This window comes from Recurvomyces mirabilis, assembly GCF_035927965.1.
Source record: "Recurvomyces mirabilis strain CCFEE 5264 chromosome Unknown scaffold_30, whole genome shotgun sequence".
Classification (NCBI taxonomy): Eukaryota; Fungi; Ascomycota; class Dothideomycetes; order Mycosphaerellales; family Teratosphaeriaceae; genus Recurvomyces; species Recurvomyces mirabilis.
In genome coordinates, this window is record NW_027041964.1 from 328,413 (window position 1) to 352,272 (window position 23,860).

Consider the following 23,860-nt stretch of genomic DNA (forward strand, 5'->3'; position numbering starts at 1 on the left):
GTGCTAGGATACAGACCGGTGAAGGTGCAATAAGAGCCATGAACGGCGCTCGAATCACATCGATTGCAACGATACCTCCCATCGGCCTCCGCTACGTGCGATGCCGTGGCCCCATGCAGGGAACAGCACTCTTCGACTGTGACTACACAGATTACGAACGTGAACCTCAGATTCTGTGGTACTGATGGCCTTAGTTTGCAAGCGTCATCCTCAGTATCAATTAATTGTCATCATTGACCATGCCTAGAAGGAATCATGTTGACGGCGACTTCGCTCGGTCATCTGTGTACAACTACATTCCGGTTTGGCTACTTTCGATCTCCTTTTTCTTTTATTATTGTTCGCTCGCCTATTTGTTTGTTGACGCACGGCCTCCGATTTTCTCCTCGCCCAAGCACGGTTGACTTGGTGCACCAACAGACAGATAACGCTGATTGAGCGACGACGACGACGGACAGCTCGATTCTGACTCACAATAGGCTACAGTCTCAATCTCGGCAAGCCACTCTTAGATCCAAGGGTTGCATCCTAGCTGACGGGTCACGGCAGCCTGACCAAACTATCTTCCCTGATCCGTACTCCACGTGCTGCGGCATCCTCCTACCTACGAGCGAGGCACCTAACTCAAACCATTGGTCAAGTCAATGCTATACTGTCATCCTTCGACGATCCCCGCTGCCTGTTAGATTCGGAAGCCACGATACACCGATGCTCCTGCCGCAGCTTACAACATTCACTGCAAGCTTACCAACAGGTGGCGACTGCCCGTTTCGGTTCACGAAAAAGGCAACAAGGACGACTGTTGGCAAGGGCTTGACTACCTCTATCACTCTTGACCCCTGGACCAACATGCAGACGACTGCGGTCGAGAGCAGCAAGAAGTCACCACTGTGCGGCTCACCGTGCGGCTTGGGGCCTACAATCTGCATTGTAACCTGGAGGCCACGTGTACTGGGCATGTGTCATCGATACATCGTTACACAAGACAGACAACGGCTATAATGGCGAGAGATCGAAGGCCCATTCTTGCAGACCATCGATCACGACAAGCTTCCGGCTTTGCTGAGCACGACATGTCAGGATCCATGATGCGGATCGCTGTGGCCGGTACAGGTGGCCTTGCACGCTTCATCGCACACTTCGTCCAGCAGGACACGGCTCATCATGTCGTCCTGCTCTCAAGAGAAGTAAAAGCATCATCATCGGCCAGCCTGGCCTTCATAATGTTAACATGCTGACGATACCAAGGAGAAACCTGAACTCAGTCGTGATCATCAGGTCATCGTCGTCGACTACGCTAACATACAAACATTACAATTCGCCCTACGAGGCATCGACACCGTCATATCCACCGTGACAGGTCAGAACCAGATCGAGCTCATCAGAGCTGCCATCTCAGTTCGTGTCCGGCGCTTTGCACCAGCGGAGTTCGAAGGCCCACCGTCGTTACGACCAGAGACCAGCCCACTCGATCGTGGTCGGACGGCTGCTGGACGCTGGATGGCATACTACGGTCAACACATCGAGACCACTGTCTTCGTATGCGGCATTCTGTATGAGCGGTTCCAGCCAAATGGTCTTCGGCAGACCCGTATGGGACTGGGATCTGGTCTTAGCAACGAAGGAGACTACATCATGAACTGTCGCACCATGAGTGCTCAAGCACCAGCCTTCGATGCGAACAACCTGCCTAACGTGACCATCTGCATGACTTCAGCGCAGGACGTTGCCAAGTTTGTTACGAAAGCACTGGACATGCCACGATGGCCCTCTGAGCTGCGGATGTGCGGTGAACGCATCACTGTCAAGGATCTCATCGCTACAGTACAGCAGATGAAGGGTACGTCGGCATGTTACACAGTACACATGGCAAATCCACTAATATCGGTACAGGTCAACCGTTCAATCCCATCTCATGGCACAATCCAGCAACATTACGTGCAGCACTAGAAGTTGCTACAGCTCGTCGTGATCCAGCTCTACAGATCCGACTGCATGCCCTGATCGCTACAACAGAAGGTCAGTACGACTTTCCAGAGCCGGCGAACATGAACGAGGCATTCCCAGATGTGCGGCCCGTCTCGTTCCAGACATGGTTCGCTGCGAAATGGAACTTGCAGCGCCGCTGATGTGGCTGTGCTGTTCGCATCTGTTGATCGAGATTTGGGCGCTATGTGTACGATTAAGGAAGGGGATATAGAAGATCACAATCCGCTGCTGGTTCAGCGGTTCGCAAGCATGAGAGGACACAAGACAGGCATGGGAGGACACAAGACAGGCATGGGAGGATACAGGACAAGCATGGATGACCAGAGGAACGCATCGGGAACTCGGCAGTACATTAGATTTTGTTTCAGTCACACCTTTGTCTCGGCACGTACTCGTTTAGACTTGCTCAAACCCTCGTGCGCGGAAGCACAGTCATTTGCCACCGTACCCAATCGAGAGGCGCTGTCGGGTTCGTGATAGCCTGAGGCTCTGCAACATGCAAGGGCCTCTACCTAAGGTTCCTGGAAGGCTGCGCCTTGGATATAGGGGCCAAGAGTGGCGATCCATACAGAGCTCGCGAGCACGTCTTGCCTATTTGGTAGTGGTATACGATTAGTCACTACGAGGATGAGCATATCTGTCTCCTTCGCGGGGAGCCATGCCACAATATGCCAGCTGTGGTGTTGGTTGTGCGCCAACAGCGTCGTCTTGTTGTGTTGCAATATTGAGTTTCCGCAAAGCCACCATCGCGTGACTGGGAGTTGGATTCGTTTGACGGGCCTCGGACATGGCTCCAGATGTGGTAGACTCTCCAGATGACATGAGCTGGATGTGGAAGGGTCACATTAGCCGTCGCGATGTGGAACTGCACTGGCCGCTTTGGGTTGCACGAAGACATGTATAGAAAATAACGTCGTTGATGTGTGCATCTTCAAGGCTGTGGCCCCAGCCATTCTTATGGATGGAGTTGTGTAGGATCAATGGCATTGAGTATTGCTGTTTGATTCGACAGTGGTGTAGAAGACGAAGATCTGTGTAGAACCTCATCATAGCGATGTTGAGATTGAAGCGTGAAGAATTTATGGATGTGAGGTCAAACAAAGCTTCGACCTCGCGCTGTCTCCGCAGACTCTTTCCCGACGACCACGACAATAGTGAATAGGCAGCATCTTCATCATGGCCAATAACGGCACCGGAATGATACAGAGCGGTGTTTTCGAGAGTCTACAGCGTAAGATAGACGAAGATACAGCCGTCAAAGACGTAGGGCTTCGTCCCATGGCCATTGGATTTGATCTGTGCTGATGCGAGCAAACGGCATAGGCGCTTCGTGATATTGTGCAAGAACTCGAGAAGCAAGGTATACATAGCATCCTCTCGCGAATAGGATTATTGGTTGATAGCATCTAGATCGCGTCACCCAAGCAATTCTATCAAGATCACATTCGACCGCCACAGCAGACTGTACGATGGACTATTCATCAAGAGTTTCCCTTGCCAGGATTGACAGCTGACAACGATGCACAGTACCAAGCGTCCTCAGCGCAGCGCAAACCAATATTGAGAAAGAAGTTGTCACGATACAGAGGCTGTCTGAAGTCGCTTCGAAACATCCTTACTACAAGTTCAACTATGCCTGGACGAGACATGTTCAGGACGCTGTGGGTACCTCCCATAGCCATATCGCGTCGTTCCACTAACGAATGTAGTGCTTCTCTATCCTCTTCTGTGGATGGCTAGGTGGCTTCGGTAAGGGTGACACCGGACAGTTACTGAACATGGAAGAAGTGGGCAGCATCATGGGTGGTATGGCATGACCTAACGCTCGACCGCATCTAAATGTTTGACAAAGCTGAGCTGACGAGGTGCATAGTACCTGTCAATGTCAAGGACCGCGACACTTTCCATCTCACAATCGAAGAGTACCTCCTTGCACTGATATCTTTGGCCGATGAGCTCGTACGTTCCCTAGCCTGGCATGCACACCTGCGAAGCATACACTGATTGTCCACTAGGCTCGCCTAGCCCGTAACTCAGTCACACTTGGGGACCACCGCCGTCCGCTTCAGATCTCTCAGTTCATCAAGGATGTCCATGCCGGCTTCCAAATTCTCAATCTCAAGAACGACACCTTGAGGAAGCGTAGTGATGGGTAAGCCATCTATGGCTTCTCTCCTTATGACGAAGATATAGCTTCGCTGACCCTCGCACAGGCTGAAGTACAAAAGCAGAGAAGTCGAAGACGTGGTCTACGATCTCAGCTTGCGTGGGCTACTGCCCAAAGACTAAAAGGCCGAGAGCGAATGTGGCAATTCAAAGGACGAAGATAAAAGTGCACGTGTCGATAGAAAGTCGCGCAGCGCTGAGAGTGCCAGCAGATCAGGCTTTCACGACCAGATGGCAATGGGATTGCCCAAGCAAGTCTATTAATTCAGGGATCGTGGAAAACGACTCATAGCTTTTATTTACCTCAGGTAGGGATGCAGGGCAACGGCATCAGCTCGTGCTTGTCCCGACATAGTTCCTAACGCCATAGATGCAAAGAAATGCTCTCAACCCAGTACTCAATGCAAGTCATATCTCATCATTATGTCGCGGCTTCAACAATCCACCCATGCTTGAGCCATAGCCTCGTAAACTTTTCCTACTTCACCTGCATAGACAGGTCCACGCCTGCACCAGCACTTGGTGCTAAGCTCCCCTCGATTCTTCGTCGCGCTTCCTGCTTTTCCTCCTGAGTCGGGTTGTCCTTCTTCATATCCGGCATGTATGCCGCAACGCTCGGCGAGTGACCAATTGACATGCCAACACGAACCTGATCAAGTTGTTAGCATGTAGGGTACGACACAGCAAAAGCAGCGCGACGTACCAAGGTCTCCAAAGCACTATTGCTGTTGCCAACTAAGTCATCATCAAATTTGACAACACCGGGCTCAAAGAGCAGTAGCAAAGTACTTCCACCAAACTTGAAATAGCCCAGCTCCTCGGCTCGCCTGACTCTGTCACCCTTCTTCCGCGTGATGACGGTGGAACCGACCATCATAGCACCGACGCATACCACCATCACTCTTCCATGCACTTCAGAATCAATCGGTACAATGACACGGATGTTCTCGCCGTAGACATCCAAGGTACTGCGGATAGCCATCGGATTGACAGTGTAGTACTCACCATCAATCAGCTTCGGCTCGCCCATGATGCCATCCACCGGGATGTGAAAGCGATGGTAGTCCTGCGGCGCCAGGCGCATGATGCCTAGCGCACCGCTGTGATAACGCTTGGCGTCTTGTGGGTAGGCATCACCTAGCAGGTTCTCGATACTGAACTCGCGCCCCTTCACCCAGATGCGTTGTGCTTCCTCCATGCGGTTGAACACGACGGAGCGGCAATCGGCAGGAGCGACGATAATGTGCGGGTTGTCTGGTGCGGAGCAAGGGCGTGCTGTAGGCTTGAGCTTACGGTAGAAGAACTCGTTGAAGTTCTTGAACTCTTCCGCCTTCTGCAAGACCTCGGCCATGTTAAGCTGATGGAAGTTGATAAAGCCTGGAATCTGTGAGGCAGAGCTCGGGTCGTCATACTTGCGGCCCTGCTTGAATGACAAAGACCGCAGCAGTTTTCGAATCCGCTTTTTCTCCATGTCTCTACTCTTCAGACCTTTGTAAAGCAGTCGTATTCCAAGTCGGACATAGACACTCATGCGCTCTTCATTGATCATACCCGTAAGTCGGTCTTGCACCAGGATATTTGCGCTGTTCGCACCCAGCTTGTACCCACCGTAAGATACCTTCGTGATCACCTTGCTGTACCACTTGCGCTGTGCTTGACTGCTTGTGACGAAGCCAGCCATGACTAGATTGTTGACAGCTCGCCAATCGCTGCTTGCACATGTAGCAATGTGAGTGATGATGTCGGCATCAGTAGTCCTTTTACCGCGTGAGAGACGTGGCAGGTGGCAGATCGGGCACTCGTGAATTTCGACGACGTGCTCTACCTTGCTCTCATTGTCGTCGTCGAATCCTTCGCCGTCGAAGGACGAAGTGCTAAGTTCCGGCGACCGCGTAGCTGGAGCGGCACTAGGTTGTGAGGCTGTATTGGCCAGATCGTCCTCGGGTAACCTGTCGCCACGCTCGCCAGCATCGCCAAGATCGGAGACTTCGAGCGTCGGTATCGAGTGGGTGCTTTGGCTTAGGTTACTTGGACCATTGTCGGAGCCTCCAAGGTATGGTGTGCCACCGCCAGGACTTTCCTCGGGTGAGCTATTATTCACCACACCAAGATGAGCAGTCGAGGTCGACGCATCAGACTTCTTCTTGTGCCAGTGCGGCATGTGCATGGTATCGTGAGTCTCCTGACTGATCCTGAGCTGTCGTTCCAGGCAAATGACAGCTTGATTCACTGTCAGCACGTCCTCGCCACCATTATCAGCTTGAAAGCGCTTGAAGAAGCCGTCAATGGTGCTGTTGTGCAGTGTGCTGCCCAAAGTGTCTAGCATAGTCACAAGCTCAACCTTGTCGATCTTGCCACTCTCGTCTGCGTCGTACTGGCGAAGCATGACTCGCCAGAATTGTTGGCGAAGAGCATCGTATGGCAGATACTTGCATCTGATGTACAGCACAGGGCTGTGCTTGGTCTCCCACCTTGACTTGTTCTTGAGCTCAAGTGGTAGCTCGTAATAGAGCAAGCCAGTCTCATCTGTGTCAGATTGCTCATGCGCCGAGCCAAGACCAGACTGTCCGTTCGTGGAGCTGAAGGATGCGGGATGACTGGTAGGCGCAGGGCGTCTTGCTGGCGGGATCTCCATCAAACTCGAGTCGCTATCTTGTCGCTTCAGACCAGCTTTGTTAGGACCGACATCACCAGCCGCTGCCAGATTGCTCAGACTTGAATTAGAAGTTGTTTTTGTCAACCTTGAGAGGTTCGTTTGGGAGCTATTCCTGCTACTTTTGCCGAGCCCAGTCTGCGATGTACTCCTAGACATCGGCACTCGCCACTTCCGCCGTCTCGTGTCTGCATCTGTGATGGCGTCCGGATCAGGTAGCTTGTATAGACCAGTCTTGGGATCAGCTTCGGGTGCTAGGGTCCTCACCTTCTCTACAGGAAAGAGTGCTGTGCCAACGAAATCGTTGCCCGAGAATTTGTCTCGATCTACGACGGCGAAACTCAAGCTGTAGTTTAATTCGTGCCTCTGCACCTGGAAGACAAGTTTCTCGTCATATACAGGGTTGAGGTTGTGGTTCACGACTTTGGTTCGGTATGTCTTTTTGCCCAGACTCGTGACAACGAAAGGATCCATATCAAAGCTCGTGCGAGTCATATTGCGCTCCGGAGGTAGATCTGTAATCCTGCTGATTTCGAGGAAGAGTACGCCAGCCACATCTGACGCACCGCTGAACTCGTACGTCTTGAGCTTGCTCTTACGCTTCAGCCTCTTGATCTTCTGCCGCCGCTGGCGCTGCTGCTTCTCGTTGCTGTCTAGAATCATAGTCCCACCAGGTGTTCGTGTACCTTCGTCGTCTGGTGTCTCATCTGATCGCTCCTTATCGTCGCCGTCCTCTTCCTCTTCGCTCAGGTCGTCGAGATCACGGCTGTTCATCTTGCTGAGTAAGTCATCCTCATCCTCGTCATCATCATCTCCGATATCTGCCACCACACCATAGAACTTCTGCAAAACCTGCTGGGCGGTGGCCGCAGTATTGAGTGGATCGAACAGTGTGAACTTCAGCATGACTTCGCCAGTCACGTTCTGATCCTTCTTCTTCCGTCGACCACTTCTTCTGCTCTCGAGCTTGAACCACCTCGGCTCTGTGATGTTGTGCCCAGACCCAAACATTTCATCAAGCATGACGTCAAATTCGCCCATGTAGTCCTTCTTGAAGCGGTCCTTGTCCCAGCATACTGCTTCCAGTAGTGTACTATCGGCACCCACCACCGGGAACTCGAAAGTCTGATTCCATTCTGGATGCAACGTCTTGCTCACCACACTCGTTGCTTCTTTGGCGTCTCCTATGGAAAGAACAAGATATGGATCCGACGTGCCACTCTTATCCTTGGGTGCAAGATTTCGTGCCTTGACCACATGTACCCTGATCACCAGACCCATTCCTTTGTGGTCGCCTCTCTGGTCGGCCGCCGGCGTGGCTGAGGTACCGACTGCATCTTTGTGCTTCTTCGGTAAGTGCATGCTGCCAACTTCTACCGCCGCTGGTGTGCGCGCTGGACTCTCATTGCGGCTCTGAGGCTGGGGAGTGGACAATCCGGAGTTGCTCTGTTGATGGGTGGAAGAGGATGACTTGAGACGGTTCAGAGACAGGTGATGAGGTATGTGTGGCCGCGGCATGGTGCCAAGAGGAGGGTATAGGGCCAAGGAAGACGAGCCGCTGCGTGTTCAGTATGCCACTATGTATGCCGACCCGCGGCAAGTGGGTTATGGACAGCACAGCCGGCTTGCCAATGCCAATCGTGAAGCTATCTTAGCCGGAGTTATGACGTTGGACAGCTCAAGCAATGAACGTTTCCATCAGCAGAAGGACGAGCTGGAACACACATTGACTCTATGCCGCGGGTGAGCGACAGTACTGTGTTAGGGGCTCCTCCAGGATCCCAATAACAATAGAGAGATGCAGCAAAGGATTGCCGAGGCGGTTGTTGGCGGGAGGCGTTTCACGGACGTTGGCTGCTGTTTTGTGCTCGTTATGCCCCGCAGCATTGCGTGGAGGGCATTTATATTACTTGGATCGGAAGGTGCTGTCTGTTGCCTCTGGTTCGGCAGAAGTTGCCGAGTGGTATCAGATCTGGACCTCCCATTCCAGACAATCACCACACATGCATCCGGTGAGCTTTCATGGATTCGGTGCTCGTGTATCGAAACTCTCACACCGCATGTGTTTCAGCAACGTGCTTCAGCTCGGCGTCATCGTCGGCTCTCCCGCGGACCGAAAGCTGCCATACTACAGTAATGTATCACATCACAAAGTTACCTCATCACAGGCTCATGTCAGGCACGCAGATCCTCTATATAACAGACTCGTAAGGACCGATGCAGACTTCGCAAGCTGTTCGGAGAGGGCCAATATACCTCCATCACTTCATCCGTAGGAGGTCTGCTGAGATCTACACCAAAGCCTTTCGACGCTCCTACGGAACAGTGCTCTAAGTAGATCCCACTTGCGGTGACCTTATAAAAAGACCAAGGGCTACTTCGCCACTTCATAACCCTTTACGATCCTCTCGGCCACAGCCTCACCACTCCAGTACGCTCCCGTACTTGTGCCCAATGCCACGAAAGATGCAGTATGTTCTCCAGCAAACCACAAACCTCGTTCCGGCATCCCATGCCGCATCACCTCAATGTCCTCGTTACCTCGTTCTAGACCAACCTGGAAGTTGGAGTAGCTCCCATAGCCAGCAAACTTGTCATTCGCCCACGCGGTGGCCAGAATCGCTTTTGGCTTGCATGCCGGATTTGTGCTTGAGTAGTTGGGTAAGCGCGAAAAGTAAGGTTGGAAGAAGGCGATCAGTCTTGCATCTCGATCTGCATCTGACTGGGCTGTACTGACGATGGATGCGATGTGTTCACTGCAAGGTCCGTAGACGTAGAATAACAAGGTGGGATGAGCAGCGTCACTGGGTAGTGCAGCCAAGTTCATGGCCTGCGGATCCCAGCCTTCAGGATTCGTGTCTGAAGCGTACGAAGGTGATAGCCAGTGGATGAAACCTACCTTGCCCTCTTCTCTAACTGCGCCAACATCAGCTGGCTGGTGCAGTGGGGCCGTTGTCGCTGTAAAGTTCGGTGTCGTGCCTACGCGATCAAGCGAGGTATTGGTATGGTTTGATGTGGCGCCGTTGGTACTTGTGCTTTCATCCCAAAATGCTGATGGGAAGGTAATATATACTTTGTCCAGCGTACCGTAACCTATGCTGTCGATAGCCTGTGACAGGCGAATCGGTAATGGCGGACTGAACATCTCCTTGTTCCTCTTCAGAAAGCCCAGCGGCACGGTCACCACAACCTCATCGAAATCAAGAGCTTGGCCATCTGCAAGTCGAACTGTCGTCGTCTTGCTTGTTGAATCTGCACCTGGTGACAAGCCAACTACCTCCGCTTCCAGTCGAAGATCGGCTTTCTCTCGTGCTGGTCTCGCCACAGCTTCCAAAATCTTGGCATATGTTCCTGCCACAAAAGGATTTTCACCTTGTATGCATTCTTCAAGCCAGAAGAACTTTAAACTCTGCCTCGTGACCGGGCTACCAATGTATGCTCCCCACATGCGCGTGGTGAGCAGAAGCATCCTTCGTTTACGTTCAGCCTCGTCCTTCGGTAGATCCTGGAACAGCTTTGCGGCCTTCTCAGCGAAGAAGTCTTGGAGACTGCGGCTTGAGTCGATATCGCTATGCTGCTCGTTGCTGTAGCGAAAGGCGTCGGCTATTAGACCATCATTCCACAGGAGTGACGAATACTCAGCAATTTCCTGGTCATCCAGAAGCTTGCCGTCTGGTCCATATGACAATGCTGCTTCATCCTCATCCCAGGCATGTAACAAAGTGTCCGTCTGCTTCGCAAGCTGCAGCATTGGATTCTGGTGCGTTCCATGGATCCAGTTGGGTCCCCTAACGATGAGCATAAGTACAGCAACGCAAGGTGGTGGTCAGAATATGGCAAGCTGACCTACAGATCCACCTGGTGCCCAAGCTGATTGCTTTGTGCTACCCTGCCACCAACTCTGTTCCGAGCCTCAAGGATTGTGACCTTGAAACCACGCTGCAGCAAGACGTCGGCACATCGAAGACCTGCGAACCCGGCGCCTACGATGCCGACGTGCGTTGGCCTACTCGCAGCTGTGGCAACGCGTAGCATGTTTCTGTCGTCACTTGGAGCTGGCAACGAGGTGCCCCGTTTCTGTAGATCGTCTTGGATTCGTGATGTGCCGTTGATATCCTGTGTACACCATCAGCGGCAGGAACACATTTTGAACACTTACGGAGAGTTGGTACCAGATAGCCGCAGTGCTCAGTGATTTCCATTTCTTGTTGCAAAATACGTCATACGAGACCAAACAATGTTGTCGAGTTGAGCGCGCAATCAGAAGTGGTTGCAATCTGTGCTGGATGAAGATCAATGAACAATGATGGTGACCCACGAGCAGTATCTGTCCATCCACTTATCGTAGCGCAGAATCGCAGAAAGGAGTGGCGAAACAAAGCAGGTCAAGATGTCGAGCTACAGCATTGGCTCAGCAGCCGTACGCCGCTGTGCGACCCAAGCTATGTCACCTGTGCCGTGCACCTATGTCAGTGAAGTAAGGATAAGAAGTGAGGACTGCATCATGCCTCGATAAAGCTATGGCCCAGACTGTCTCACGTCAAAGCGTGCAGACAGATCTCCGAGATGCCAAAACTGGACGATAATGATGCGGGATTGAAAGAGATCAGGTAGCTCATATCTCTGCTCGCGCAGTCTGTTTCAGCACGATTACATGTCTACATCTGTCTCAAAACAAATCCACCCTCGGTCGTCCTGTCAACGCCGCCCTGTCCAATTCGCTATGCCCGTCTAGATAGACCAAAGAGAGTCGTCCATCATAATAGCACATCCTTCATATATACAAACTGCCACTGCCCGTTCGTCTCGCAAGACAGTAGTCTAAAGCATTACAGCAGCCATGCCGATCACGCCACCAACCATGGCAGCGACCTCACCCACATATCTGCCTGTTGGTGCTGCGAGGCCGGACTGCAGGTGGTGAGTGCCACTGCTGCTTGCGCTACCACCCGCGGCAGCTTGTGTGGAGGTCGCGGCACCGCCACCGCCAACGACGGCAAAAGAGGTGATGGTTGAGCGTTGACCATTAGGCAATTGTGTGGTCTGCAAGACAAGCTCGCTGACTGCACCGCCACCTGGTGTGTATGTAAGAACGACAGTGCGGCCTTTAGCATCAGTCGTCGTAACGACCTGGCCAGCGGACATGCCAGTGATGACCACGCTGTCACCGAACTGATCGGTCGTAGTCTCGGCAGACATTCCGGACGATGCTCCACGGGTGGCAGAGGCACCGAGAGCGGCTGCAGAGGTGACGATACGGCCGCCAGATGCGATCTGCACACTTGCTAGCGGTGAAGTGCTAGTGAATGCTTGACCATTGGAATTGGTGCCGCTGATGACGGCGGCTGGCACGAGTGTAGAGGTGGTGATGGTGCTGCCCTGCGCGTTCGTAGTCGTAATCGGGACCTCGATGCTGGTTGGCGCGGTGGACTGGAAGGCAGAAGTCGTGATAGCGATTGAGCTTCCAGCTGAGTTCGTGGTCGAGATCACGATGGGGACCAAGACACCACTTGCTGTGCCGCCGCTCGAGCCGCCGCTGACAGTGCCTGCGGTGATAGCAGCTGGTGTACTGACAACAGTGCTTCCAGCTTGGTTCGTGGTGGTGACTGGGGACGGCGTGCTGGCCTCGATCGTAGATTGTGCGACGATGGAAGACACGACAGTGCTTCCGGCGTTATTCGTGGTGGTGATGTCGATGGTACTGCCGCCTTGAGTGCTACCTATTAAAGATGATGAGCCCTGCCCTTGAGAAACAACCGAGCCATCAGAAGCAGTGGAAATAGTAGAAGTCTGACCCGAGCCACTAACGACAATCACTTCTGTGCTACCGCCAGAAGTCAGGGTAGTCGACTGAAGTATCACGGAAGAGTCACCGTTAGTAGACTGGGCACTAGATACAACACTTGTCGCACCGCTACCTGCAGAGGTAGTCTGACCTTGTGCACTACTTTGAGCGGAGCTGCCAGCGGATGAACCACCAGCCGGTGACTGCGCCGAGGAAGCAGCAGACGAACCTGCCGTCTGCTGGACAGAAGAACTTGCAGGCGTACCTTGTTGGGTAGAGGAGACCACAGATGTCAATGTGGTCCCGCCTTGCGTCTCGACTGTGCTTGATACCACGACCACGGGCGAAGAAGAAGCCTGAGTAGACTGACCTTGAGAAGTAGAGCTTGGAGCTTGGGAGGAGCTCTGTTGGGTTGTACTTTGAGCCGTGCTGCTCGGTGCCTGGGTGGAGCTCGGTGTGGAACTCACGGGTACGGTACTCGTTTGGGTAGTGAAGCTCACCACGGTCGTGGTAGGGTCGGTCACGATTACCGCGCTGGTCGAGGTGACCACAGTGGACGATTCGGTGCTGTTGCTAGCTTGGCGCTTTCGGAGGAGCTCCTTGACGGCCGCCTCCTGCACAGCAATATCCACTAATCTTGTCGCAAGCTCCGGGTCATCGTTGTGAATCTGCTCCAGTCCAGTCTGCGCATCCTCGAACACGCCGTCTCGATAGTGCGACAAATGATCCCGCAGCGCCGCATGTAGCGACTCTATGGGAACTTTCTCGACAGCCCTTTGGAGGTCCACCAGGTCCGCACTGGCGCCGTCGCGCACAACTTGCTCTTGCGCAATGCCGAGAAGTGGCAGAGCCAGCAGGCATATCGTTCGTAAGGAAAACATGTCGTCCAAACAAGATCCAATCCACGTCTCCGTCCCTCTGTAGGTCACAACTCAAACAAATAACAAGAATTGGCTCAAGAAGCGCTCAGCGCCGAAAAGCTACCAAAGGATTCATGGTCAGTCAGAAGACCTCGAGATGTAAGAAAAGGATCGATGAGAAACTCGTGTCCGTTAGAGGAGACTCACCAGTCAGCGTTAAGCCGTTTAAAGTGGCTGGCCGCTATTCCTTCGCCTACGCAATAACCGTCCAATCCCAATCCCGGCTGCAATATCGACTTTCAATCACCGCCCGTATGCTTGTCCTCCTTCCACTAAACGCTTGTAGTCGTCGTCACAATGAAACGAATGTACAGCGATACCAAGATACAAGGAGATGGTATGGAACGAAAGAATAGAAACACCCCTTCGGAAAGTGTAGATGTCGCTGGGGGGCGCGTTAAAACACGGCATGACTGTGGAGCACAAACCTTCGACCTACTATGTGCCAAGTCTCGCAAGTCGCTCTCGCCACGCTGATCCCGACGGTTTTAGCACCATCGCCAGCAGTTTTGGGGTGTATGGAAAACCTTTACGTTGCAGTTCGTGTTGCATGTGGGCCACTGGATAGCAGCAAGACCGTGACGTGTGTTGAGTGCCGGGAGTCGTATAGGCCGTGTCGCGGATGAAGCATTGATATGCAATGTTAAACACGGCAGAAAAGTCCATATGGGTGATTAGCAACACTCTAGCTATCGAGGTACGGTCCCGTCCATCTGCACCAGTCCAGCCTGCCCTCATTATTCTGCAGGTCACCACGACGAACAACTCCGAGCCCGGCCATTGCCAAAAGGCTGGAAGAAATGGAATGTCTCGAACTCTGCCATACCACACACAAACACACGCAGCATGCCCGCGGCGAACGAAACTCCACCTCTTGCAAGCAAGCAAGCCCATCCCAGCAAAACTGTTTCTATCTTTGGCCACTTGTAGAACCGCGCATTGACCAATGATGTAAGAGCAGAAGCTCGACCTCGATACGTACACGACTAATTATGTGAAACGAGATGACATGTATATGTGCTCGAGCTATGGGTATATGGACGTATCTACTAGTGCACTACGAGGTGCGACGCTGCATCGGTTGTCGAAAGGCGCAGTGTGAGAGGATATTATTCTCGATAATCACAGTCTTCATGCTACTTTGATGGCCCTCTTTACCTACCCCGGCCTGCTACATATGAAAAGTTCTTTTGCACGAAGACACTAAAGGAATGTTTTCTATATCGCCTGCCCCGGCGCACTCGAGGTCGGAGCAGTTTGCATGTTGCTTTCGGAATGCCGTTGTTCTCCTTGCACTGGTGCTGCTGAAGGTATGGTACTCGTTGTTGGAGCGTGTCCTATTGCAACCTGTTGCACTTGTGCATGCTGCGGAGGCGGTAGTTGTAAAGCTGGTTGAAGCTGCGGATTCGCCTGCTGCTGCTGCTGCTGCTGCTGCTGACCTTGCGGCGGTGCATACGCCATATACTGCACCTGCTGAGGCGCCTCGATCTTCTGAACCGGAACCTGCGTCTGGACCTGCGCAAGCGGAGGGCCCTGGAGCTGAGTCGGAGGCTGATGCAGTACCTGGGCTGATAGGTGACCTTGGCCAGACATCTGCGTAGGCATTGGTGCAGCACCGACACCGACACTCGTGGGGCTATGATTCCCACTCGTACTGGCCGGACCAGCCGCCACTGCCGCGCTAGCTCTCTGCACATCCAACGACTTCCCTCTCGCAGGAATAGCGTCAGAAGGCAACCTCAAATCCTGCTTACTCGCCGTCCTCACTTCCCTCTCCTTGCCCCTCTCTGGCGTCTTCGCTCTCTCCCTTTTCTCCGCATCCCTTTCTTTCCTCTCCTGGATTTTACTCCGAATCCACGACATGGGACCTTTCTTCTCACGCTCCGAGTCAGAGAATACCTGCGGCTCCGTCGATGAAGATTGTAGGGAGCCGGTAGGTATCGGCGTGCCAGCCGCCGGGTCCGTGGCCGAGGGCATGAGTGCTGTTGGCTCTTGGAAGCTTCTTCGGGCTTGTCCTCCTCCTACACTGCTACCGACAGTTGAGCGGGAAGTCTGCAATTCTCGCGCTGCCATGTTGCCCATCGGATTTTCTCTATTGTTAGCGTTGGGAGTCTGTGGCGTGTCAAGCTTATTCTGTGATCTTGACAGCCGCCACCTGTGTCGCTTCTTCTCGCGCTGATCTGGCTGCTCTGCACCGGGCGTCGGCATGTCATCGCCAACCATGTCGGCATCGGACAGATCTGTCGAGTGATAAGACTGCGTGGGTGAGGTCGTCGGCCGCAGTGTAGCGTCTGTAGGATTGCGTTGCGGCGTGGGCTGGACAGGTGTTGTCTGGGCTGTAGCGTATGCCGACTTGGTACCTGCCTCATCACCATTACCCTCCCCTACAGCCTGTGGAAAGTTAGGTGGCGTGACTGGAGGCCGCTGATGGAAGTTCTCCTGCTGTGTAACATGCTCCAGCGACTGGGTTGACGACTGAGCACTCGAGAGTGAAGATCCCGGGATCCGCTTCTTCTGGAGCTTGTTCGGCTTTCGTCCTTCGCCATCACTAATCGGCGACTGCTTGAAGATATCCAGGAAGCCACGAGAGGAGGCAGTTGATGGCGTGTTTGAGGTCGACCTGTCCCTGGTCTGGTCCATACTGCCAGGAGGAGCAAGGAGCGGTGTAGTGTCCTTCTTTGGTGTCGTGTAGTCGCTCTTTACAGTGGAAGCAGTATCACTGCCAACACCAGCCAATGGTGTGGTCGCTTCACTGGACGAAGCAGACAATACTTGTGGTGATGGGATGTCTGGAAAAGTCGGGGCAATGGTCGCCACCGGCGTGCTTTGCATGGACCCTAGTGCAAGGTCTCTTCGTTCTTCCGTGATCGTGGCAGCGCCTGGGCTTGGTGTTGGCGGGTCTGACGTTTTGTCACGAGAAAATCGAGGGGACTGATTCGAACCGCCTTTTCTGCGAGATGGCGCAGTGTTGCTGCGGTATACGCCGCTGGTAGGGGTGGATGGTGTTGTTCCAATCGCGGGTGTCACTGGTGTTGGCCCGGATTCTGACCGTCTGCTGTGCCTGCTCGAGACGGAGACATTCCGCCTGATGTTCCCAAACTTTCGTACACTTTCAGCTCCAGCACTTGCACTGGAGCTCGATCGCCCAATGCCAGTCTTTACTCGACTCGGAGTCGTGGGAGTTGTGGGCTGCTGAGCTGGCGTTCCACTCTGGACATCCCGAACAGTCTCTGGATCTGCTTCAGTACCTGACATACCAATCAAGAAGCTGTCTTGGTTCTCGATCAGGAAGATGAGAACGTCTTGGCTGAGTCGATATTCCTGGGGCGCCATGTCGTGCTGTGGATGACTCAAGATACCAGGTTGAAAGATGGCGGCGAGGTTAGCAGTCGTCATCTTGTTAAGGTCCGACTTGCTCGCGAAGACAGCCAAGAGGTCCAGGATGTACAGCAGTAGTTGCCGATTCAGCGGTGGTAGCTCCGTGATGAGATTCTGAAACACCTTGATTGCGGACTCCTGGTCGAAGTTGCCCACGCTCGGGCTCTGTGCCTCAATATGACCCACTGCCTGTGCCTGATGGTTCCGTAGTGGTTCTCGGAATCGCTCGTAAAAGTTCAGCGGTATGATAGGCTCCGGCAGCTGGTTGAAGTATCGTCGGAGGATGTTTGCAGCATCGTGAACTGTATAGCCCGTCCAGTCCAGACCTTTGCCATAGCGGTCGGGAGAGTCGAAAGCCACCTTGAGCTCTTTTATCCGCTTCTCGCTGCCCGCTAAGCGGAAGATGCCCTCGACGTCGGTTGCTGGGATATTGTCAGTATATACCTAAATATTATGCATGCAAGCCGGGTGACCTCACCTTTCTCTTTCAGGTACACGCCGCACTTTGCTACCACAATTGGCACGTAACCGTATATGTAGCTTTGCCCCTCATCATTGTATAGCGAGATGGCAACATTCGCGTATCGTATGGATTGCGGGAGAGGAATGCCGAAGATCCCATGTGGGACAGTGCCTAGGGAGTGTCAGTAATGCTCAAACTCCACTCCGCTCCTTCCTCAATCACAAAGCCGCACCTTGCTGCTCCTGCGCCTTCTTATCACTACGCTTGAAGTTCCTCCACCAGCTCGCCAAGTCCTTCTTCTGTTGCGCCGACTCGGGCTGCTGCGCGGACAATGGCAGAGGTTTCGGTCCAGGCCCAGCGGCCTGCGCGATCGAGGCCCCACCGTTGGCCATGTCGCGCGCGCCTCTACTACCTCACACGCGCGGTCGTGTGACTTGTCTGCCTGCCTGCTGATGTTCACGTGCTACAGCATCCAGATGCGTGCAGCGCGTCGCCGAGTATCAATGCTAGGTGTTGTCGCGAAAGTGTCGCGCAATTAAGCCTTCAGTCGCTTCAGTCGTCGGCGGTGACGCGACTTCGAAAGCAGGTGCTGAACGTCGCACGCCCACCAAGCAGCCACGACACTTGCCGCCGCGTGCTTGCAGTGAAGAGGAGGACAGCAGAAAGTAACTGGAGAGGTGTCGTGTCGTGTCGTGTATGCAGTGTGGCTGATCGCATGCGCAGGTGACCAGCAAAGAAGCTAAGCTATTCTTGCCCCGTCACAGGCAATGATGAGCGCGGGAGGCCGCTGAGTGGAGTGGACCGAAAGTGGTGTTTTCGTGTGGAGACAGCAGTAGTTCTGGTGAGCAGAGATTGGCAATTGTGAACAAGGCAATCCGCAGCGAGGAAGCAATAATATTAATGCAATCGAAGCTCGGCGTGCGTATGTCAACAACGGCGATGCAGCAAGCCCGTAATGTCTTGGATGCGTGTGGTGAGCACAAAGTTGCACAACAGAATATAATCACGGGCGGCCAGCGTAGGCGAGGGTAAAGTCAGCGGAGGAGGATCCCTGGCGGCTCTGCTTTGCTTTGGTGGTTTTGCTTTCTCTTACGCGAGTGGCAGTAGGGGTTGGGATCAGGAAGGAATTCAATCTAATAGAATTATTGCTTGCAGCTACAGAAGACTACTATGACACGAGCCGTTGGCCTCGTTGGGATCAGTACGACATGCATGGGCGTGTGATATCTTTGCACCTAATAATGCTGGATGACGTGGGAGTCTCGTGTGAGCAGCAGCGTGATCGTGATGCTTGTGATGGGTGGGCCGCAACGTGATCTGGAGAGACGAAACGAGGCTGGTACTGGGGACGACCAACCCATCCTAAAAATACCATCCATCTCTTCTCCCTCCCTCGCTTCCTCGGATGACGTAAGGTGGTTTACCAGGTGTGCCTATAATTCTTCCGTCTTATCGAGTCCGAGACGGCAGGATTTCATGCTGAAGCAGACACATGAAACGTGTTATGCGGCCAGCAGAGAGCATCTTGACCCGAAACGAGCTTCGAGATGGCTGATCTGATCCGTCCAAGTGGTTGCGGAAAGGCGGCCTAGCACGGCTGTATCCGAGATGCCGTCTGCCGGGCTTCATGAAAGCTGATTTGGAGCTCTTACGACGAGAGGGTGCTTCTACGATCGCATTATCGTGACAGCCACCATCGAAGGACTTCCCGCATCTTGCATACGACGAAGCACGATCGCTCTGGATATTACCTATCGAATCTATCTACGAATAGATACTGCGCCACAATGAGCGGCATGGACATGTACGTAAAGGGTCACATGAGCAGTCAGGAAGAGAGATCAGGAATAGTAGAATCTAACATACCTATCCCAGGTTGAACGCGGCGGAGCAGCGCGAACTGCAGGGCCGTATGGAGCGCAAGCAGATGAAAGATTTCATGAATGTACGTCCAGGCCATTAATCAATCAAACCATCAATCAATCAATTATGTGACATCCATACACCTGGACTATTCTCTGATATGTTTCTAGATGTACTCCAACCTCGTCCAGCGCTGCTTCAACGACTGCGTCAATGACTTTACTTCAAAATCTCTGCTTACGAAGGAGGAGGGGTGTGTGATGCGGTGTGTGGATAAGTTCTTGAAGAGCTCCGAGAGGCTGGGGGAGAGGTTCCAGGAGCAGAATGCGCAGATGGCGCAGCAGGGTGGGATGGGGGTGGGGAGGTAGAGGACTTGGTGTTGGGAGGGTTTCTCAATGGTTGAGAGTTGTGATGTATACGTGGTTGGAGGGCCTCACTGCCAACATAGCGTGGCAGCAGATACTGTAAGATATGGCTTGATGAGAGACTGCGAGGGAAGGACGAGCGCATTAGGGTCCTGGAGTGTACATTGACCGGCATTGCATGGTGTTCTGTGGCCTTGATATATTGTCCGCAGTCCGAAGGAAAGGACCGCTACATATCCAACCTGACAGCTTCAGTAGCGATGCCAAGCGTATGAGAGGGTATCTCATCTCTACTACTGTACTATATCGTCAGAACCTCCATCTCCCTCCGGCTCGGCAGATCCCATACCCGTCGCGCATATTAGTCGAGCGTCTCCAGTCGGCCACAGCTCACACACCTGCTCGCAACCCAGCAGTGACTCTGCCCCTCGCCATACTGACGATACCATCTCCAGGCTACCTACATACCAGGTTTACGCCGCACACACAGTCGTCTTACGCTGTATACACACCAGCCTTACGCCGCATGCACACCAGTCTTAGGATCTGGTAGGGCGAAATGCCCGCTATCGTCCGAAAGCTCTCTCTCCTCCACCGTCGACGCCAGCACAAAAGGATTAGCGTCACCGAAGCGCTCCGCTACCAGACCAGCGTAGCCAGGACGCTTGAAGCCGCGAGCTAGTTGTCGCTCGTACGACACTTGACGCAGACGTTCGGATTCGGCAGGTGTGAGACGGAGCTGAACGCGGGTATATCAGCTTCCATTCTGAATCTGTATGAGGGATGATGTGGTCAAGGACTCACGTAGAGTTCGACGATGATGGCATGGATCACGAAGGCCAACCATCCTGCTGTACCGAAGGCGACGCCCAAAGCAGCAGCAACCTCCATCGGATCTGCGCCGTTGAAGTTGGGCGTCACTATTACCCGTTGGTCCTTTACGCTGCCGTCGTAGTAGGGTGTGCAGCCCGGGTAGAACTTGAGGGTTCCCTTTTCTCCCATCACGAAGTTTATCTGCTCGCACGGGTAGACGGCGAAGAAGGTGTGCATGCTGCTGAAGATGTTGACGGAGATGATCATTATCAGGCGGATCGTGATGATGGTGGAGAACTATCGTGCTCGTTAGCTTGGAGGCTTCGTACATCCGAGGTCCTTGGCGGTGGTGAGTGACGCACGTAAGCCCAGGCTCGCATCATCCATGCTCGGTGTTGGTCGATTTGGAGCAGCTTGATGTTGATGTATGCCATAATATATGATACCGTGGTGGAAATGACTAGCGTCCCTCCCCAGACTCTTGTCGTGAAGTCGCCACCAAAGGCGTGTTCAAGAACAATGAGTGCACCGGCATTGGCAATGAGAGACAGTGTGATCACGGCATAGCCATTGAGACGATGGAACAGGATCGCTTTGTGCCTGATGGCCGGGATGAACTGTAGCACCACCAGTACGGCGGCAGGAAGGATGCAGAACAGGTGGAGCATCATGCCGATCTTGAACGGGTTCCGGAGGTAGTAGAAGCATTCTCCTGGAGCTGCACCTGTGCCTCCGGATGCAGTGGGCGAGCAGAAGACGCCGTAGAAGGAGAGGTACTGGAGACGTGCAAGGGTGAATCCGAAGAGGTAGCTGTGATGGTCAGCGATTGTAGTGGTCTGAGTATGTGGTCGGAGACCAACCCCATGCTGATGAACCAGAAGATGAAGTTGTAGCCTTTGGAGAAGCCTAGAGGATTATAGAGGCGGCGCATCATGGCTACGAAGCCGTTGGCTGGGGGTCTGGTTGCCTTGACCATGTTCGCTGAAAGTATCTGAGAGGGAAGAGTGTATGGATGGGGACAAGCTGATCGAATGGAGAGTGTGGTTTGGAGGGAATGGTGTGGAGGTCAGATGGGTAGCAAAAGCAGTAATTCATCAATCGTCTCTCCCATGCCATCTATATAACCACCAGGCACAGATCACCTACCTCCTCCCACTATCGACCGATGCTGCCTATACGGCTCGACAACGGCCGATATGCAGCTCCCAGAACAGCGCCATCCTGCGCCCTTTCCAGGATACCCAGGAGTCTTTATATTGGGGAAGCGGGACGTACGAGGCTCCCAAATGAGATACAAGCTCCGATCTCAGTCGAAGCAATCCGGGAAGAGTGGCTGTGGCATGTCCATCTACGAGATTGCTGCAGTTGGTCATCATGTCGACCATTGAGCTGATTTGGGCACGAGGATGTAGACCAACCACCAGCCTACGGTTGTTGTCGCCGCGGATGCGTTGTTTGCGTCGAGATGAAGCACGTATATGCAGAGGCGCAAAAATCACCTGCTTCGGGCGTAGAGGCTGGCCGAAGTGGAACGAAGGGGTCTACCGTCCGTAGCGAGATCGGATGAACAATGCTCCCGCCTCAGATCGCTAGCGTGACTTCCCATTGGCCTTGCTAACTCCATACCACTTCTTCTCTCGGCCGTTTGGCTTCATGTCCTTCAGTACGCTGTAGCCTGGCTGTGATGAAACCTCAGCTTGTTACTCATCTGCGATGGCAGTGCTACGGCCCTCGCCTTCGCCGGCGTGCTGTGTGCCTGTGTCAATGCCTCTCTCAATCAAGAATGGTGATGCGAGGCCGTGTCGATCTGTATTCGCATCATCAGCAAACATGTGGCATAAGTCTCCTGATAGACCAGTTGACCATTGTACAGCAGCACCTAAGAAATTCGAGTCTTCGAACCCTCCCATTCCAGGATTATGGTTGGAGTCAAACGATCCGAACGATGTCGAAATTGCCGGGACAGGAAGAAAGCTTGTGATCTCGCACGACCAATGTGTGCACGATGCCGAAGGATAGGCACGAGATGCATCTACGACGATAAGACCTGGACGTTTGTGGATCAGGCAGCACCGTCCGATCCGACCCCGTCATCAAGTCGATCATCAGAGCTGGAGCTCGCCATACAAGCTTATCAGCTGCCTGGAGACGTTTACTATCCTACCCTACGTCAAGCTTCTGAACGATTCCAGATCGATGCCGACTTCTGGGCAGCATACTTGCCGAACGATGATCATAGCAGAGATGCTGGACGAGGGGGAGTATCCGTGGTACCCTGGGTTCCCACAATCCGCTACCTCGCCAGCCAAGATAACAAAGCACGTCTCGCACTGGACAGCTGTGCTCTCATGGCACTTGGCCGCATCAGGAACAACCCGCAGTACGTCCAAGAAGGACTGACCCTCTACTCCCAAGCTCTCGCGGCGACAAACCAGGCTCTGCGACATCCGGTCTGTGTTTTGAACGATTCCGTTCTGGCATGCTGTCGAATACTGGCCCTCTGTGAGTTCTTCCGTCCCCACGTAGGAACTGGCCTTTCGACACAAGGCACGGACTGGCAGCGCCATATCGAAGGGACTGTGCAGCTGATGGAACTCCGAGGGCCGGAGAAGCACGTCGATGAGCATGGCTTCGTGCTCTTCGCAGATGCAAGGGCGAGTGCGGCGATCGCTGGGATCACGAGACGTACGAAAGCGCTTTTCTCCGACCCTAGGTGGCAAGAAGTCCCGTGGAGTGGACGAGAGACGAGGCGTAGCCCCTCAGATGAGCTCGCGGATATCATGGCTGCTGTTTCGGAAGCATTAGAACAGCAGGATGCCGCACTGGACCGCCTGACGACAGATTCCGGCCCAATTTCAGCGGCTCAATGCCATGCTGTGTTGGACCTATCGGAGAGGATCATGGCCATGTTCCGGGACTGGGAGGTGAGAATGCTGGGCACGCAGCAGCAGCAGCCGCCATCTCCGCAGCTTGATGAGGTCTGTATGAATCTAGGCTATGGCTCTTTCCACCTGGTCATGCAATACTGGGCGACCTCACTCATCATGTGCTCACGATATTGGGTCACGCTGCGCCGCCTACCACCTGCAGTAATCGCAAGCCGAGAAGCGATCCACGTTCCTGATCCCCAAGCCTATGCCGATCACATCGCCAAGAACGCGCATCATTGCTTCTTGCCAGAAGCAGGGCTGTATGGACCACAGAAGGCTTCTTTCCCGCTCGGGGCAGCACTCCATTACTATGCTGCTGCCAATCAACATGGGTCGGTGGGGATGCAGGAGATTCGACGACTTTTTCGAGAATCGGAGACTGCGAGCTTCACGGCTGGCTTTCTCCGCAGTATGGCGGCTGATCCGGCGCCGGTGGGGATCAAGGCCGATCCCGAGGATGAGGCGAAGCATGCTATAATGGCTGCGGAGTGGGTCGGGTTGAAACGAGAGCTGGAGAGCGATCAGGCGTGATCAG

The 23,860-nt window shown here is 53.6% G+C and overlaps 9 protein-coding genes across 9 annotated transcripts; 4 read left to right on the forward strand and 5 right to left on the reverse strand.

Annotated features, from left to right (window-relative positions):
- Positions 1 to 1,073: 1,073 nt before the first annotated feature.
- LTS14_009330 (uncharacterized protein) lies at positions 1,074 to 2,129 on the forward strand (the record flags this gene model as incomplete). Its single annotated transcript, XM_064842012.1, has 3 exons — positions 1,074 to 1,187; positions 1,249 to 1,840; positions 1,894 to 2,129. The coding sequence occupies 3 exons, from the start codon at positions 1,074 to 1,076 to the stop codon at positions 2,127 to 2,129; spliced, it is 942 nt and encodes a 313-aa protein (XP_064690522.1).
- Positions 2,130 to 3,165: 1,036 nt separating this feature from the next.
- tsn1 (Translin-1) lies at positions 3,166 to 4,278 on the forward strand (the record flags this gene model as incomplete). Its single annotated transcript, XM_064842013.1, has 8 exons — positions 3,166 to 3,252; positions 3,313 to 3,349; positions 3,400 to 3,453; positions 3,517 to 3,650; positions 3,699 to 3,795; positions 3,863 to 3,948; positions 4,005 to 4,141; positions 4,203 to 4,278. 8 exons carry the CDS (start codon positions 3,166 to 3,168, stop codon positions 4,276 to 4,278), a joined length of 708 nt encoding a protein of 235 aa, XP_064690523.1.
- A 355-nt stretch (positions 4,279 to 4,633) lies between these two features.
- Positions 4,634 to 8,326, reverse strand: PSD2_2 (phosphatidylserine decarboxylase; the record flags this gene model as incomplete). The annotated part of the gene is made up of 2 exons (XM_064842014.1): positions 4,634 to 4,804; positions 4,859 to 8,326. 2 exons carry the CDS (start codon positions 8,324 to 8,326, stop codon positions 4,634 to 4,636), a joined length of 3,639 nt encoding a protein of 1,212 aa, XP_064690524.1.
- An 856-nt stretch (positions 8,327 to 9,182) lies between these two features.
- Positions 9,183 to 10,843, reverse strand: LTS14_009333 (uncharacterized protein; the record flags this gene model as incomplete). The annotated part of the gene is made up of 2 exons (XM_064842015.1): positions 9,183 to 10,596; positions 10,659 to 10,843. 2 exons carry the CDS (start codon positions 10,841 to 10,843, stop codon positions 9,183 to 9,185), a joined length of 1,599 nt encoding a protein of 532 aa, XP_064690525.1.
- Positions 10,844 to 11,629: 786 nt separating this feature from the next.
- LTS14_009334 (uncharacterized protein) lies at positions 11,630 to 13,474 on the reverse strand (the record flags this gene model as incomplete). The annotated part of the gene is made up of 1 exon (XM_064842016.1): positions 11,630 to 13,474. The coding sequence occupies one exon, from the start codon at positions 13,472 to 13,474 to the stop codon at positions 11,630 to 11,632; it is 1,845 nt and encodes a 614-aa protein (XP_064690526.1).
- A 1,257-nt stretch (positions 13,475 to 14,731) lies between these two features.
- Positions 14,732 to 17,746, reverse strand: SAC7 (GTPase activating protein (GAP) for Rho1p; the record flags this gene model as incomplete). Its single annotated transcript, XM_064842017.1, has 3 exons — positions 14,732 to 17,313; positions 17,370 to 17,525; positions 17,587 to 17,746. 3 exons carry the CDS (start codon positions 17,744 to 17,746, stop codon positions 14,732 to 14,734), a joined length of 2,898 nt encoding a protein of 965 aa, XP_064690527.1.
- Positions 17,747 to 19,141: 1,395 nt separating this feature from the next.
- Positions 19,142 to 19,585, forward strand: TIM9 (protein transporter tim9; the record flags this gene model as incomplete). Its single annotated transcript, XM_064842018.1, has 3 exons — positions 19,142 to 19,158; positions 19,230 to 19,299; positions 19,388 to 19,585. 3 exons carry the CDS (start codon positions 19,142 to 19,144, stop codon positions 19,583 to 19,585), a joined length of 285 nt encoding a protein of 94 aa, XP_064690528.1.
- A 514-nt stretch (positions 19,586 to 20,099) lies between these two features.
- LTS14_009337 (uncharacterized protein) lies at positions 20,100 to 21,371 on the reverse strand (the record flags this gene model as incomplete). The annotated part of the gene is made up of 4 exons (XM_064842019.1): positions 20,100 to 20,321; positions 20,387 to 20,692; positions 20,758 to 21,205; positions 21,256 to 21,371. The coding sequence occupies 4 exons, from the start codon at positions 21,369 to 21,371 to the stop codon at positions 20,100 to 20,102; spliced, it is 1,092 nt and encodes a 363-aa protein (XP_064690529.1).
- A 1,018-nt stretch (positions 21,372 to 22,389) lies between these two features.
- Positions 22,390 to 23,856, forward strand: LTS14_009338 (uncharacterized protein; the record flags this gene model as incomplete). Its single annotated transcript, XM_064842020.1, has 1 exon — positions 22,390 to 23,856. One exon carries the CDS (start codon positions 22,390 to 22,392, stop codon positions 23,854 to 23,856), a length of 1,467 nt encoding a protein of 488 aa, XP_064690530.1.
- Between the last annotated feature and the right edge of the window lie 4 nt (positions 23,857 to 23,860).